Raw genomic sequence first — 18980 nt, forward strand, 5'->3', positions numbered from 1 at the left:
CGAGCAGCGGTAACTGCCGGAGTCCGCCGACAGATTTGGGTTATCCGACAGGTCGGTCCATTGTCCTCTAGTTGTAATAGGCTAAGCAAACGCGTCGCCTACCACACGTGGGCTAATCCGCTGTTCATTTTATTGAACTTATGACGATTCAAAGGACGGCGTACAGAGATACATGAAATACTCGAACTGAAAAATAAAAAATCTTAATTATTTTGAAGTTTAGTATATTATACATATATTGTATACATATATGTATATTTTTCATTTAACTCTATTATTATATATAACGATCTCGTAAACCATTTTTGGCAAGCATAGGTTGAAATAAAATTAGAATTTTAGATAGATTTTCAGTATGAAAATAAATTGAAATATTTAAAATTATAAAATCCGACTACAGTAGCACCATCCATAATTTAATTTTATAGAAGCTGTCGTAAATAATGATCTTGAAATGCTATTGATTATTACTTATTGGAATCTTAAAATTATCTAATTGTAAGATTAAATTTAAGATAACCTTTAATATATAATCCAATGATGTATGTGAGAATATACACTCTTTTTTCTCCAAATTATTAGTTTTCTCTAAATTGTTTTTGCGATATGAGAAAATTGTATGCACTGTCTCGTTAAAATAGATCTAATCCTCTCTTTTCTTCTCGCAGTTTAACTCCCAAAGTATATCGGAAGGTGCTACATGGATCGATATTATGCGACAGGTCCATTGTCGCAGCGTGCAACGGCATAGCTGCGACGTTTCGCCCGCGGCGCACTAATCCGCTCAGGCACGTTAATTTCGTTGGGTTGTTTATTGACTCAGAGAGAGGGGAGGAGAGAGAGAGAGAGAGAGAGAGAGAGAGAGAGAGAGAGAGAGAGAGAGGGAAAGGGAGGACGTGAGATGCACCAAAGCCGCCTGCATGTTGTGTCGAGGGACTACGCGCGCGTTCGCATTTAGTAACTCCATTAACGCGTTAACAATCGGCGGCAGGACCAGCACGGGTTATCGCTGAATCGCGCCCTAGTATAATCGAACGATCTCGCGTGTCCCGAGATAGCGCCGGCAATCACGCTTCGTTCCATTCGAATGGTGATATGAAACGAGCCAACACGCAACGTGGAGACTCTCCCCGTTATCGCTCCACTCTCCATAACGTGTGTATGGTTTTTTTCGGTTCTTCTCCCCAATTTTTTGTCCTCGTCAACGACCTCACATGATCACTTTGATCCGATAGCCGAAACAATTTCGTCGCGCGACGAACCTCTGATTGTTCCTGTTCTGTCTGGTATCATTGCACACACGATCTCTCTCTCTCTGATAACGTGAACAATAAGATTCATCCGTGTGAAGCTGGCCCCCCAATAATAAAAAATCGAATATTTTTTTGCATTCGTTTGTTTATCGTTTGCTCACGAATGCTCCGTCAGAATTTTCGTTTGCTCACCCTTAGTTTTTAATATTTGGGGGGGGGGGGGCAGGGGGGAAGTTGGCCCCCAAAATTTAAATTTCGTATAACTTTTGAACTAAGGGTGAGCAAACGAAAATTCCAACTGAGCAATCGTGAGCAAACGATGAGCAAACGAATGCAAAGAAAAAATATTGAATATTTTAATATTGGTGGGCCAGTTTCTCACGGGTATAAGATTCTGCGTGATGCTACAATTTGAATAACGTGATATCTGGCGGGTATAATCTTGAAATGCTCATTCTTCTTGTCTTTTACTCCGCAGGGAAAGAATGATTTTTTTTTATTATCGAATCAATGCTTTACAATGGAGACTGAGCAATCGTGAGCAAACGATGAGCAAACGAATGCAAAGAAAAAATATTGGATATTTTAATATTGGTGGGCCAGTTTCTCACGGGTATAAGATTCTGCGTGATGCTATAATTTGAATAACGTGATATCTGGCGGGTATAATCTTGAAATGCTCATTCTTCTTTTGTCTTTTACTCCGCAGGGAAAGAATGATTTTTTTTTATTATCGAATCAATGCTTTACAATGGCATGTGAAGATATTTGATATGAAATATATGTATATGAAGCACTTTATACTTTTATATGAAAAGATTAAGTTTTATTTCATTTCTATGCACCATTCTCGAATTAAATAGATTGTCGATACCAAATTATCTTTGTTTTATAGCTTTTAATTTAATTATTTCAATCCCTTCTAATTTTGATAAATTTTATAACAAAGAATTCTAATAGATGATTGAAAATCATGTATTATTTAAATTATTTAATCATTATAATTTTTTAACTGAATTACCAAATTACCGAGGACGCGAATTGTCTTTATTTCGTTTTGCATATATTGACTGTATGAAATCGCTTTTGTAATAAAAAAAATTCGGTAGATTTAAATAGGAAATCTTATTTTATATTGTTATTTTTTAATTAAATTGATAGATTACCAAAATAAATTATGTTTATTTTATTTTGATTGTAAAGTCATTTATATTTTTTTGCGAAATTTTGTGTAGTAAAAGAAATAAAAATTTTGTTTTATATAAGTTTGATTTGTTCAGTATCTTTTTGCCAATTTTTTATTAGCATTTTTTACTGAAGTTTCCTATTTTAAATATATCAAAATATTATTTATTACAAATATTGTTGTATAATAAATGCGAATAAATTTATGGATTAATAACATTTAACTTTTATTTTAAATGACTTCACGCAATATTGACTCTGTTATACTTTTGTGATTAATCGTTCCAATCTAGAAATGTGTCAAGTCGTATGAGTGATAGCAGGGTTATAATTGCCATTTCGTGTTAGATTTATTGAAACAAATATATATATATATATATATATATATATATAATAAGAATAAATCTAATCGTTTCATCTGCTTTGTCAATACAAACCAATACTAGCTTTTACATTGCATTTATCGAACTAGTTTCGAACTAGATATAATACCAATCTGACGTACGTTTATACGAAATTTAGTATGATATAACTTTATCTTTTCTACCTGCAAATTAAATTACCCCACAAATATTTTGACCAAAATCAAAATGTATAGTATTATGACAAAGTAGCGCAATGCTCGAAAATAACATTTGCGGTTACACGCGGAACTTTAGACACCAAATACCGCAACCATAACATTTCATGATGTTCGAGTAGCGTGAAACAGAAACTGAAAAGCCAGACAGGATATACCTGACCTAACCCTTTAGCAAGAGATAACCAAGTACTGGTTGTGGTTAGTCATCCATGGAGGTTACACGAACCTAATGTTACTCATTGTATCTTTCACCAATCCGTTTCCGGAATATTCTCTTTTTTGAATAGATACACAATATAAAACAGTTAAACGGATCAATGATTAAAAAGACATTCAGTTTTATTGACTTTGCTCTTCACTTAGGCAGATAATACATTTAATAATAAAATATTTAATTAAATGTATTTTATAGAATTCAGAATATTTCTTATTTCAACTGATATACCAAGAAGATACTTGATTTACAATTTCATCTTTTAATGTCTCACATCTATTCATTCCTTGATAATTAATGGCTGAAATCCGATATCTAGATATTACTATATTATCTAAATATATATTCTTTTGTTATCTTTTATCTTAACTATTACAGTCTTCCTAATCAGACACTACATTAATTTACATTAATATTACCTGTACCCAATTATTGCACAGTTTTAATTGTTTTAAACACTATTTTTCCTTCGTATTCTTTTTTAACCTTCTCTCTAGAGATGACGTCTTATCATTAAAGAAACAATTTTTTAAATTATTTTTGCTCAAAAATGATTTATAAAGAATCTGTTGATATATTACACTATCGATGTATATATATATCGATGTATGCCTTTCTGATAGAAGTACTATACTTCAGTGTTCAACGCTACATACATTTCCACCTTCCTTAAATGTAACTATTCTGCACAGATCACGAATTTACTTCGAATTTAATTTTAATGTGAACGTTGCAAATATGCAACTCTCCGGACGGTCAATAATTAATTTTCCATACTTTTTCTATGCCTTATCTTTAGCTTTCTCTTATTTATCTCCTTAGCTTTCTCTTATTTATCTCTAATAAAGTATCTAATTAAATTTAAATATATATATAAAGGATACACTGTAGCGTCTCTTTCATGGCATGATATTATATTATATTATTATGTACTACAAAAATATACTTGACGGGAGCCGCTACCGCGTCTCCTGATATCAATGTAAATAATGAAATATATATATATGTATATCAATATAAACAATGAAATATAAATATATATATCAATATAAACAATGATTGTTTCTAAAAATATTATGTAACATCGGATTAACACATTGAATGTTGTAACAGATAATTGATAGAAAACAGTAAAGTACAAAGAAAAATAGTTTAAAAAGTTTTGTGTTTATACAGAAACCAACATGTTTTCGCCCGTTTGTCCACTTTTTCAAACATGTCTTCAAGTATTGTACGAATATACACTGACATACCGCAATATAGCAACATACTTCTTTCAATTGATGCACCGATGGTCCACTGCACGTAAAAGGATGAGAGAAACGCTGACCTACATACATCATACAGACTGCTGCTCTACACAAGCACTGCAATAGAATCGACCTAGTCGGTTGTTCTGTCGAAATCTCGACGACGTAAACTTTCCATGTCGGGTATGCCTTTCGTCCGAAACTCTCGTCCAGTCTCAAGAATCGTTTGAACCAAACTTTCCTCCCAAATCACTACCGAACGAGACTACAATCGTTTTCGATTTTGGCCAGAAAAAAAACAAATCTTTTCAGTATGATTTCACTTATCTTGTTGGCATAAAGCGTGTTTGAAGCGATCAAAGGTAATGTTTAAATATAGGAGACAAATATACACAAATCCAGAAAAATAATTGTCATTGAGGTATGACTGAAGTATGTACTTGAGAATCTCAAATCCGTGAAATGGTTCCTACATAACCGAAAAATTCCAATATAAATATCATCTAACCAAGGAAGGATTGCGCCAAGATCGTACTGAATCGTCGTTTCGTTGTTCGTTCTTCTGTATTTCTCGTGATGATCTCTTTAATGACGTACTCTGAAATAAATTCAACTTTCATACAGAGCACAAAAGAAGAAAAGCAAATCCATAATAATTGGTCTACCGAGAAATTTCACATCAATCTAAAGTTTGAAGCCGATTGAAGTACCTCAAGTGGTTTAATGCTTTCGGACGAAGCGATCTCTTCCGAATGCTGGGAAACATTGAAGCACTAGATTGTAGCCGAGAGCTGGCAATCATACTGCGGCGAAGTTTCGCCACTTGAAATTTCCGAGCATCTTGTCCAGCTTGCCAGCGCTCGTGAAAAGTCTGCAAATTAATATTATTATGTAAACAAAATGCTGTAACGGGAATTAGCATATTTATGTCGACGTAAACGCGACTTTGCAATTTCTCTTGCTATTTATCTTGTTTAAAATAGAAAGTTTAAGATAGAAATACATATTATACATATAATATATATAGATACATTTCTAACATGAATATATTATGCTATTTAATTATTATAATTAGCAGACAATGGGATCAACAAATTTATCTTTATATATATATATATATAAATACTATAAAAAATAAATCTTATTGTTATGAAATATGTAAGGCGTCATCCCTATTTTAACACAGTAATTGTTAAATATATTTTAGTACTCTTAAGTATATTTTTGTACTGTTTAAAATAATTAGTCTAATTGATTAGTTATACGCATGCCATAGTTGCAGCAGAAATAAAAAATTGAAAGGTATTGCTAATTTATTTGCGAAAAAATTTAGAAACTCAAATTAAAAGAGGTATTTAATCTCATGATGAAAAGAGAACAATTTAATTAAATTAAGAATCTTAATTTAATTAGAATAAGATTTAAAATTATTCACTTACATATTTATCATTTATTTCCGGGATAAAAATGTATAAATTCATTACACGTAATCTGATATTGCGCATTTATATGCTTCACACAAGGCATTTCGATAGAAACACCGTGATTGGCCGCGAGGTTTATACCTAATGTTTTATGCATTCTCTTTCTACAATGATCTTAAAGCATCAACAGAGGAAGGAAGCAAGCAACCCGTCTGAGGAGAATGCGGGCAGGTCTGCCGCATTCCCCTGGAGGTTGGGATCGTATTTCCGGCTCTCACAATTTTACTATTTATGCAATATTGTACTCGGTCCCATCGGATCACAAGATAGGTCGTAGCACTTGAGCAGGGGCGAAGTTACTAAGTACCGCTAAAACCAGTTCTCCACTTCGTAAACTCTGTCGTTTGTTAAGTAGTAACGATTGTAATTGCGAGAAATACGTAAATTATTTGCGGGAAATATAAATACTTTTTTTACTTGCATTATGTGTATCTATATTTGTAAAATAATGCATTTTATGAAAATAATTATTATTTTAATATTCATATTCCCAAGAGATAGACTGGTCTATTATTTCTTTTTATTTGTGTATTCTTTGCTTTTGTGGAAAAATTAAACAGTTTTGCGCACTGAGGATTTAACAATTAAAGTTCTCTAATGAAATTTGTTTATATTAAAATATCAGTCAAGTTAGAGTGGAAGAATAAACAACCTGTTATCTAAAAGAGATTTTCTGTTCTCGTTTGACGTCATATTAAAAACAAGATGTAGCAAAATGTGTCTCACCCGTTGTAGACTATAATTACATTTCATGTCATGTTTACATAACACATAATTGCATTCTTTTTAATACTTTAATGTTTAATTAAAATAAATTTTATGATCACATTACTGTGTATATATTGATATAATAATATATTTTACTTTACAATTTTTTGCAGTTATATGAAGTAATAAATATGTTTCCATTTCATGTGGTTTAATGTAATGGTCGTTCATCTTTTTCGCTTTATTTACACAAAGTGTCGATGTATCGAACAGGATTATTTTAATGTGACATATCTCCGTACCAAATCTCTTTCCTGTATCACGCAATACATAGATTACTATTATTTACATAAGAGCAATATTTTGTACCATTACCATTTTATTATGACTTTTTTATATCTGTAGAAATAATTATTTTGCATGCCCGTCAAGAGGCATTAAAAGTACGCTTGACGCATTATTTTCAGATGCAATCCGATCGGTTATGTTAATCCAATTTATATCAACTCGAATATATATATATATATATATATATATGTGTGTGTGTGTGTGTGTGCTGATATAGCTCCACGTTTTTTTTAGCAATATTTGTTTTAATTAAAATCCAATATATATCTCTCATATATCGTTATGAATGAACATGTCTATCAAACAGATCTTTTTGGATACTTAATTTGCTAAATTAAAATATTTTTTATATTAAAAATGCGAATGTTCAGCATATATATATTTTATGTCATTATGTTTCATTTTTCATATTTTTTATCATATATTTTACCTATTTTTTACTTCTTATTGTAAAACTAATTAATAAATAAAAAATATTGATGAAAACCGATAAATAAATAGCAAAATTTTTATAAGAATTTATAAATAAATAATAAATAGTTTGAATATTTATTTACATTATTTCTGATTGTGTGTGTCAATTAATATCTGTGTTTCAGATATCGTGGATCCGGCGACGTGACTTTCACGTTTTAACAAGCTCGATGTTCACATACACGAACGACGAGCGATTTCAAGTACTACATCCCGAGGGCTCGGACGATTGGACCCTTCAAATAAAATACGTCCAAGAAAGAGACAATGGGACGTACGAGTGTCAGGTAATGTAACCCCCTATACATAAACAACCCTACGGGTTAATTGATTCAATATATTTTAACAAGTGTTTCTCAACTTTTATCGCACGATGTATCATTCTCAATTGTTCGTTTTATTATTGTCCGCTGTTTCTCTTTCCTTTTTTACTTTTTTGAAGAGTGAAACTGACGAATCACTCGATTTACGTTGATAACACACCATTTTTTACGGTTTATTATTATTATTAATATTCGCCGTTGGACTTTCTAATATAACTCCCGAATTACTATCTTTGGATGTATACATTTCTATCTTCAGATCGAATATACATATATTTCAATAATTACATGCTACATGAAAGTATATGAGCGTATATCATCAAGTGGTATACAGATACTGCATATATATACAGCGGGGGTAATAAATCCTTCCATTAATAATTCGAAACATCGCTAATTATGCGCACCGCAATGTATGCGTCATCAATTTGGCATCAAGTCGATGTATATTCAATATCTAATGTTATAAAATATTTATCATTGCAAAACATTATCCTCTTTTATAACTTTTTGTTAATATAACTGATATTTACAATATTAGTAAATTATTTTTAAAAAAGTGAAAAGAGATAATGTTTGTGAATTGTATGATTTTGCTCACATACGAGACATAAAGTAACCCGGTCTAAATTGAAAATGTATTGGACCGGAAAAAAATTTTACGAGGATGCTATAAAAATTACTCTAATGTGGACAGAAAATAATTTCGATGTCCAGTTAATGGCTCCGTAATTAGAGAACTAATCCAAAACTAGAGAACTTTTTCGCTAATATTATTAAGTACGATATTGGGGACACTAACACGTAAATCCGCATGACGTGAGCAATACGAATAAACCGTTCTTGCTGCATATTCATACATTTTTCCGGCTAATGGAACGGCAAACACAAGCTCGCGGCAAGTACGTGCGAGCTCGAAAGAAATCGGACAGCGTGAATAACGAGACATGATGCCCGCTTGCGTTCGCTGTCGAGTAAACTCTGAAAACCTGTAGCAGTCTCTGACCTTTCTAAAGTTTCTCCGGGTGAAGGCCCAAGTTTGGGATAGCAAAGACGGCCTCTTATGTTAATTTCGGGGTGCGAATATAGTATAACCACGAAACTTTTTCCAATGAACTTAGTAAACCGCCGTTTTCGCATTGCTCGTTTTCTCTATCTTCATGCTTCGAAGTTCGAAAGACACCTCTGGCTCGTTGTCGTAACCAGCGATCTTTAGAGACTTTAATTAATTATCGGCAAGTAAGTAAAAGATAGGACATTATCCTTTGAGCTCTGTATATTTTTTGCGAAAATGTCAATAAAAATGTTTCAGAATCAATCATCAAATTCTCAATCATAAAGATCATAAAGTCGGAATTCATTTAAGAATATAAAGCAGAATGAAATATAGAATAAAATATCTGTAATAATAGATACAGATATTGTTTTAATACATTGGAAGAAATGAAATGATACATAAAATGATTAACAACAAAATCCATTTATTATAAAATAACGTTATAATTAAATGATATACAATAATGGAAATTAATAAATATTCAATGTACAACGTAATATTAAAAGCCGATTACATCATTGAAATTTAGATTGTACTTTTAGACAATAATATAATTATAACAAAGCTAATGGATATTATATAATAGATTGTGGTGCTAGTTACACTTAAATAATTCGTCTATGATAACTTAATCAGAATACAAAATAATTTACGTTATTGTACAGGAATCTTTATTTTTATTCATTAAAAGCACTTTCTGAATTATTTTGAAGCTTTTTCATTTTACAGTCAGATATCTGGAAATAACTCGGACAGTTAATTAACTTTGATTGTACTGAAGTTTATTTAAAATTATAACGAATTATTTAAATGATACATATATATAGCACCTATTAATCGACACCGGTAATGAACCTAGCGCCCAATTTTATCAAAAATAAAATGGATATCGTAGTACTTTTCTAATCGGCAAAGAATTGATTTTAAAAATAAATGAATGTCTATCAACTATTGTTGAATGACGCGGCGTTCCATCTATTTGACCATAGAAAGAGAGAAGAGACGAGTGTGGTCGCAATGCAATTTCTCGACACCTCATTATGCAACGAGGTCATTGAGCGTGGAAATCACTGTGTTACAAAGTCGATAATACGTGGGTGTCTTCCTGACTAACGTGTATATTATAACGCTCGAGATGAATATCGCCCACACAATGTCCACGACGGTCCGTCATTGCGGTTTCTAATTAAAAGTCATGGGGGGATAAACGTCCGAAGCGATTGCTTGTCTCACAATGACGAACCGCATAGTCGGATAACGGATTACTCGTTAATCTTAGCGTGTAACAGTGTCCCAAGCCACGTATCAGTTATTATACCATGCACTGAATTACAATTCCTCATTTCTCGAACTCGCGTAATTGGATTTGTTTATTCCAAATAAAACTAACTATTTGAAGCGACATAAAAATTAATTACAGATAAACTTGCATTATACAGATCATATTGCTATAATTTCGATATCTTTACGCGAGTAAATCGGAATTTATATTTTGCACGAATAAAATTAAATCATGTATGCATGTACGTGCGTAATAAGGAGAATGCAAATTGTACCGGATTAAGATAATTGCTTTCTGAAGTTCTTGCTTGAATATGAAGTTCATTGCAACTACAGAACTTCGATAATTTGACTGCTAACAATCATATCCTTGATGGAACATGCACTTTTGGAAGAGATCCTTGATTCATTGGACATGATCGAATGTTGCCGTTTTTCCTGTTCTTTCCTTTGTAAATTACATTTTCTTTTTATAGATCTTGTCCTCGAATAATGTTTACAAGATCGGATAAATTAAGATGACGCTACGCAACGAAAAGCATCAAAGATGGGACAGTTTCTCGCGAGTTCTCTTATCTCCGTTATTGCCCCAGCAAACATTTTAGCGTGAAAAAGCAGCAGCGTAGCTATCGCAAACGACAGATATAGTGCGGTGACCATTTTATTGCGAACGTCGTGGCGATTAAGTGTAATTGAAGATGGAGCGATGGAAAGCTTTGGGAGTAATCGAGACCTCACTACTGCGCGCGCGGAACGTCTGTAAAAATATGAAAAACGGATAATATGTACTTTCATTGTTTGTAATATATTTTTCATTGTTTTTACAAAATTTTATTCAATTAAAATTTAGATCATCTATCTTTTTCGTTAAATATGAAATTATTCGGCACATAAAAAGTATAAATTGTTATTTTATCTAATTTGGAAAACTTAACAAATGAAAATATAATTAAAATTTTATTACATGTACTACGTGCACGCACAATATGCACAATTATGCACGCAAAGTACATTTCATGTATAAAGATTTTAATTTATATTTATTTTATTTATGTTTGCTTATTTTTATCCGTAATTTATGCCACTATAATATTTCTTTGTAATGAATTTCATATAATATTAAAAAAGTAATAAAATTGTCCAAAATTTGCTGCTCGTAAATTCGAATGCTTCTCCACAGCTTTCGTCATTTTTATTTCATTGAAAGGTACAGATTTATCTGAAAGACGCGCTGAGATATTTTAACTTCAAACCTCCAACACTTTTGCATTTAATAATTGAGTACACCGTAGAACCGTTTGCTTATCGCCGGGTAAAACTGTTGAAAAATACGAGACAAAACTGTGCAATGCTCCAGGCGTCTTCATCGCAACATGGACCATGCAAGCTGGAAGTAGCGACGGTATTAAATGCCGAGTTTAATTACACGTCCAGCCTTACGACGGCTACAAAAAGAAATTAATTAAGGCAAACCTTGAGTTGTTACGTAGTACGTAAGTCAAGGTACTTAACTTTTTACGCGTCTTCGAAGGAGTAATGGAAAGCTCGTTTCGCGCTTATCGCAAGCTCTGTCGTAGCCGCAGCTGGCTACGGCTGAGATTGGTTGTACACCTACAGCTGCACGGAAAGTGGGTCGCCTGTGAGACACACAGCACGAGAAGTCCCTTCGGCGCTGAAGATAAGTACTTTCTCGCCTTGGCTCGTGTCGAAGCAAACGCAGTCACGATCGTGGGACTCGTTAAGCTTTTGGACGAAGTTTATGCCCGCGCTGCGAAACGCTGGGCTAAACCGAGATTCTGATGGAGGTCAAATTTGGCAGTTAATCTCGAACGAAGCCCAGGATTTATGTCCGACAATACGCTCCGTGCGATATCTTACTTAATTTGTTCGGGATTAAAATACGAGCGCTCGCGCGACATTTCATTAATTCGCGAAATTACATTGATTATTATGTAATTACGTAATAATTTAGATATCTCATTCGCTCTTTCCATAAACATTAGACTTCTCTTAACTTTACTTATTATTTATATGATCCATTTCAGAATATATCGTTATTACTATTATAGAATACATAATCAAATTGAAATAGTATTGTTATATATACCATGCTATTGAAACATTAATTTATTTTACTATAATAATATAATCTGCAAGTCTAAATAGTAAAAGCACTACTGTGATTTAACATTTTTTTTTAAGATAATTATAGTAATTGTCTATAATTTAGTTAATGTTAACTATTTCGAAGTCAAATCAGGCCATTTAATATCCAGCTATCTACGCATCCTTAATTTTATGCCATTTCAACGAGCGCTAATGCAAAGCCATCATAATCGCGACTTCTTATAGTGGTGAATAAATCTCTTAGGGATAAGAACTCCGAAAGTAGCTCAGCAGGATCGTTAAGCTCTCAAAAAGGTTCATTATTAAGCTTTCAATGCAACAATTTGTCATAGTTCGTTCAATGAGACTTGTATCCGATACTTATCTGTAAGAACTAATTCATTAGTTTTACCTTTCTGGTGTAACGACATGAATCTAGCATAATATGAGTATTTCTTGCGTTAACTGAAAATGAACGCTTCGACTAATGTGCCGAGTTTAATTGAGCTCGAACCACTGTTGCATATTTTCGTAGTCGGAACTTTCGGAGCGTACGGACAACATGTGGGCACTGCTACGTGTTAGAAATTTACGATACGAAGAGTATATAGCTGCAGGGCTCTCTTGTGTTCATGCGAGCGAATACACGCATAATTTGACTAATAAAGTAGGGGTACTACGGAACGTAAAGAAGTTCTAGGTGTTTAAAAAGGATTGAAAGAAAGAAAAGTGACCAATATTTCGCGAAAATAAGATAATAAAAATTAAACTAACAGCTTAATTTTTAATATTCAATTTGTGCATAAAATAATGATTTCATAATTTCATGAATTATTATTATTAATTATCACGCGTTCGTTAGTGCATTTTCTAATATTTTAATATTTTGAAATTATAATTTATTGGAGATTTACGGGATTTTTGCATATTTTATGTTTAAGTTGCGAACAAATTACATGATCTTATTTTACTTCTAATGAATTTTGTTTTAATGGAATTTTTAATCGAAAATTATCTACGAGAATAAAACTGAATATTTAATAATTGTAACAAAAAAAAAGATCCAACTGCTATTAAGGATATTAAAAACAAAATACTGTAAGTCGACATGAGAGAGAGAGAGTGATATTTAACAAGGTTCAAATATTCTATAGCAATCGTATAGTACAATAGAACCGATCACGCTTATACATTTCGCCCATTTGCGAATATTGTAAAAGAATCATTGAAATGCATGCGTTTTGGTGGCAACAAAAAATATGAGGGTGAAAAAATTTACAAATTGGGTTTCTCCCTCCCCTCCCCTCTCTCTCTTCCTCCTCCCTTTACTATTAAAAAAAAATGGTTTGTTGGATTTATTTTACAATTTATAGGCAAAAAAGCATTGTCGGAGTTTGACCTGTGAAACACTTTATTGAGTTACATAACTCATTTTTGTGAATAAATCATTAGTGGCAAAATCAATTTTTCAGTTACCAATATGCCAATTTTTTTCTCACTTGTTAATGCGCAACGTAACCAATATACCAATTTTTTCTTGCATATATAATATAGTGTTTTCTTTTAATTACTTGAATAGTCTTCTTGATAAAAAAATTTATAAGTTTTTTAATTAAACATCAATTTTTTTATTATTAATAATAAATAAACTTTACGATGTCTAATGTAAAACTTACATACCTTCCATAAAAGTTTATGCATATTTCGAGTGTTTCCGAAATACACCGAAAATATATTGTGTAACTAATTAAGAATTGTTTGCATAATTAGTTTCGATTTCCTTGCTGACAGTCCTTTTCATAGATTTCTGTACTGTATTATACGCCAACACTTAATCAAACGTGAACACCGCGTCCGCAGCTGGCGTTACCTATTTATACGACAAAGCGATACTAACCCGCGACCGGGTTATAAAACTGGAGCGTTCGCGTTCTGTAGATCCCATCACCATTCGAGGCGTGTAACAGTGCGGCGGATGAAATAAATCTATATCTCTCCGTACACCATGTAACGGTCGGTGGACCGTGTCGCCATTGTGAGGGAAGAAAAAAAAAGAATTCTCCAATCTGATCGCACTTTCGATCGAAAGAGTTCCCGGGATTACCGTCAAAGCATGATGCCAATTTTTACAGCTCGCCGAGACGGAGAATGTGTACCCCTTATGCGCCAGCTGGTGCACAAATAACATAACTATGTACAGTATGTTACGTAAGTCGCGATTCCGCTGAAATCGGAACGGGCGTTTCGAAATTCATGTACGACGAGCGGGAAGTCAGCTGGGAAATATAGTACGTTGGATAGAAATTAACGGATGAGTATCATCTGTTGGCAAACATGATTCGTCGTCTATTACGTTGACGAAGAGACGAGATTGGTACGAGACGGCATATGGCAAATTTCACAAATTTTATTCTCTCATATCTTCAATACGTAGATACATTTGCGAAACATAAAACAATGAAAATAAATACGAGACGATTGAGATTTTATTCAGTCTATTAAAAACAGAGAGATATCTTAAAAACATTTCCATTGAGTTTCGTTTAATTCGTTTTGTGTGTATACGACAAATAAAAATAATTCTGCTAAAAATATATACAAATAAATACAACCGGATTATATTTATAATAAACATATTATATCCACCAAAAATAGAATGAGCAAATAAAAAAGCAGAGGCTAACTTAAATTTCAGTCGCTCTTCAGTTGAACGTAATTTAATTTAAAAGATGTGTAGAGACAGAAATTCAATTTATAAATTACATTTAATATCATCTTTTTAACCTAATTTAAAAAGGAAAAACGTAGAAAACTTTGTTTCTGTAATAGAGGATATGAAACTGTATTTATTAAAAATATTCAACGAAAATTCATCGGTAAATATTCATCGAAGAGACGGTAGAAAAACAGGATAATATACAGACTGAGCAAATTAACGAACGAGGATCTAACTATAGTCTTAACTTCAATCTTCATTACATTTGCCAGTAAACAACTTAGCACGCGAGTAACCTAAATAACACGGTAATACGAAAACGGGTAAGCTTGCACCATTGCGAGGTAGCTTTGCGAAAATAAAACAATAATGGTTTGTAATGGGTAAGCAATACAACACACAGTGCGGTGCATTAAAGTTGTATTCGAAGATAAACATAGCTACAAAACGGATGATCATACGCCAATATTAATTTAATAAAATTACGTTATGCCCTTTCACGAATCGCAATAGTAATTACCGACTTCTACCTATAGTTCGCCTGCAGATATTTCAAATAAAATTGCGGCGAATAAGAACGCAACGTTTACATCATAATTATTATGCTAATTGATCGAATTTAACGTCGACGTAATATGTGTGTAATATTTCACATTAAAGTCATATGACGTGCAACGTAAATATTACGTGTCATCATTAGAATTTTCGTAATTGCGTTATGCTTTGCGTTGTTATTTATTCGCTGCGTTATCATTTATACGCCAGTAATTATAACAAACAAAGAACAAAAATTTCTTTTAACGTAACTCGCTTGTCGTTTGTTGCATTTATCCGCGCAAGCAGCCATCAACGTTAACTAAGTAACGCAAATGTTACGAAATAGGACGAGGGAATGAGAGTTTATGGGATAGTTTCTCGAAAACTCGCTAGGCAAGAGGGCCTACGGGAGTTAAGATCGAGTTTCCGCGATTGGAGTTAAGGATTAAACGCACAATGACGCATTTTAGTTGCGCGCGCGCCAGTTTTGGATGAGAAGAATGGATAACTTTCGCGATACGCGCTTTAACGGGGCGAAAGTAACGAATAATTGAGTTAAGCGAGGAGAGAGAAAGCAATTTCCTCCGAGTTTGCGGATCTTTTGTGAAAACCCGGCATCCTCGAGCATCGACGCACCATTGGCTTCGTACTTTGACGTCCTTTCGTCGATTCGTCCTAGGTTCATATTATTGCACGAGCCGAGAATTTTACAAAATTTCGAACATTCGAGTGTTATTAATTTTGAAGAATAACAGCGATATCGTCGTCTATTGTTTGTTTAAAGGAAGATTTATAATCGGAAGAACAGTGCAAATTGAAACCGTTACATAACATTCCGAGATCGATAAGGACATAAAATCTTATGTTACTAGTGAAATGTAAAGTGCTCACATTCCACTAAAATGCAGAATCTAATTTATAATTCCCGATTATGACATTAAAAATTTTTAATTTTAAAACTTAATTATTAATAAATGTGATTCTTAATTTTAAAAAAATTGAGAGAAAATGAAATTATTAATGAAATCATTGATTTCCGAGAGAAAATTGAGACATACAATGTTACTTCGAATTTTGATTAAATTTAATTGAATCGACGACATATATATATATATATATATAAAATAAGTATTACACAAAATAGATCGTTCAAGAACAAATATTGGTTTTTCTCTGATATGAAAGATATTATCTTTGAATAAATCACGAGAAACTTTAATAAAAGTATCTAAAATTGATATTTATGAGTTCAATACAGGTATTAATACAATAATAAATAATAAAACCAGGTAGGTATGATTTAAATAAAATCATTAAAAAGAAGTATTAGATGTATATATATAGTCCTCGCGGTTAACTTTAATGATGCTAACAACACGTATTTAAATTCCCACATCCAATTATTTTTCCATTAGTAAGGTTGACCTGCATTTCGAAAGTAATATAACAATTCGCAGTTAAACAATTAATTACATTTTTTTATTGAAAATGAACGCTAAAAAGATACGTCACTGTTTCGCTATTTTCATCGCAATAAATTACCAATGAAGAATTAAAATAAATTTTTTAGACATTGGAAATAATATTGTGTCGAAAAGAACGTGCTAAGATTGGTTTAAAAGATTTAAAATAGTGATTTCGATGTGAAAATAAATCACACTGTGAAGCATTTTTTTGTCGCGGTATCCGTATGCTAACTAAAAAGATAACAAAAAGTGATAGATTTAAAGCAAATACTTTGATTAAAATGTTTGTACTGTTTCTCTTTTACGTTAATAACAATATTTTCAAGAGAAACCGCGAGAACTTATTTATACACCTAATATATATGTACAAAGATTAAAAACAAATAACAGTTTATATTTTTGTAAGATTTATATTAAATAAGAGAAATAATCCTATTTGGTTAAAGCGGACTTAGATGCTTAATAATATACATGTGCAAATTGCAAATACAATTTTTTGCAATAAATTCTTTGCGGGTTTTTAAGGTTTTTAGGACGCTTATTAGAAGCATTATTAAATTGACGATCAATATAATTTGAGATAATAATATTTCAGCTTCGCTTTGCGATTGAATTTTATATTGCAAAAATTTGCATATGAGTATTATTAAGCAAAATCTGCTTTGACCAAAAATAGGATTATTTCTCTTATTTGATTTATTTTTATTGGTTTAATTTCTACTTATAAAATTTATATTCTCCATTTAAACTCATATTTTTTTACTCATAAATTAGGCTTTGAAGGAACGTTTATCCGCAATAGTTGTGCTTCTATAGATATAATGGAATTAAAAATAGCGCAATTTTACATTCATATCACTCCGGCGTACTAATTTAACGAAAATTAACGAAATTATAGGACCGCTCACAAATTCATTGTACTCTAATGACGGAAAGCGAGAGCGTGGAAGGTTGCTGATTAAATCCGCCTTTGATTCAATTGCTAGACGCGTGCGATAAAAGTGATAAAGGGAACACGAATGGGGAAGGGCGAACAAATTTGAAATTACAGGGTGGCCGCACGTCAATCTTTCATGCTCACCGCTAATTTAAACTTTTCAATCGGACTGCCTTGTTACGCACCACGATTTCGACGTCTTTAACAAGCGATTCGCGGAATAACGACAGCATATTATATTCCCGGAAATTTTGACTCACGCAATGTTTGTTAAATCGTATGAATATTTTACCTCTTTTGATTAAAGACCTTTTTTTATCAATTATCAAGGATGTACTTTATATTTTACGATATTGTAATAATTAAATTCGTTCAAACTATTATTAATCTTTATTCAAAGTAATCTTGCTCCTGCAAAATGTAATACCATTGATTTATAAAATTAATTACAGAATTAATAAAATTGGAATTTATATAAATCTAACGAATTTGCGACATACATTGGGAATTGCTTAAATTACCGTAAATGTGAAGTTTTCATCTTCCGGTTATGTATTATCCATAATAACAACTAACTGTCCAACATTTTGTAGCATGACAGTTATTATTTCTGTAAATTTTTACTCATCAAGTACCGCGTAATAATTTATAGAGCAAACGTTTATTGTAGACACGTTTATTGCTTCTACAAATTACGCGTACAATGAAAACTCATCATATAGGCACTATAATCATCACGTATCAACTTTTCGTACGTGAAATGAAATGATCAATTTTCCGTGCGACTTATCATCATGAGAAAGCAGCCGGAGTTCACTGAGTTTTAATATCGTAATGAATAATGAATAACTAATTCCCTACTTATTTCGCTCTTTGACGGTAATGGTCTGATCTTCTCTGGTTGTTTAATATGATATTAGCGCGCATTAAAGGTCCGCAGTATTGAGGTAGAGTTATGGTAGTTACTACATTTGAGAAAGAGAGTTTTATAATACTCTGTCAGACTGCGGAAGTCTCGTGGGAAAAGGAAGAGCCTCATGCCATAAGCACCGGACATT

The 18980-nt window shown here is 32.4% G+C and overlaps 1 protein-coding gene across 5 annotated transcripts in view; it reads left to right on the forward strand.

Annotated features, from left to right (window-relative positions):
• The window catches only part of dpr12 (defective proboscis extension response 12), a 225864-nt gene that overhangs the window by 127146 nt on the left and 79738 nt on the right, over positions 1-18980 (forward strand). For all 5 annotated transcript variants that reach the window (XM_018521754.1, XM_018521758.1, XM_018521756.1 and 2 more), the window contains one exon: positions 7625-7786. In XM_018521754.1, coding sequence (XP_018377256.1) covers positions 7625-7786 — 162 coding nt within the window. The remainder of the gene's footprint in view (positions 1-7624; positions 7787-18980) is intronic.

Source organism: Trachymyrmex cornetzi, unplaced genomic scaffold, assembly GCF_001594075.2.
Source record: "Trachymyrmex cornetzi isolate Tcor2-1 unplaced genomic scaffold, Tcor1.1 scaffold99, whole genome shotgun sequence".
Taxonomy (NCBI): domain Eukaryota; kingdom Metazoa; phylum Arthropoda; class Insecta; order Hymenoptera; family Formicidae; genus Trachymyrmex; species Trachymyrmex cornetzi.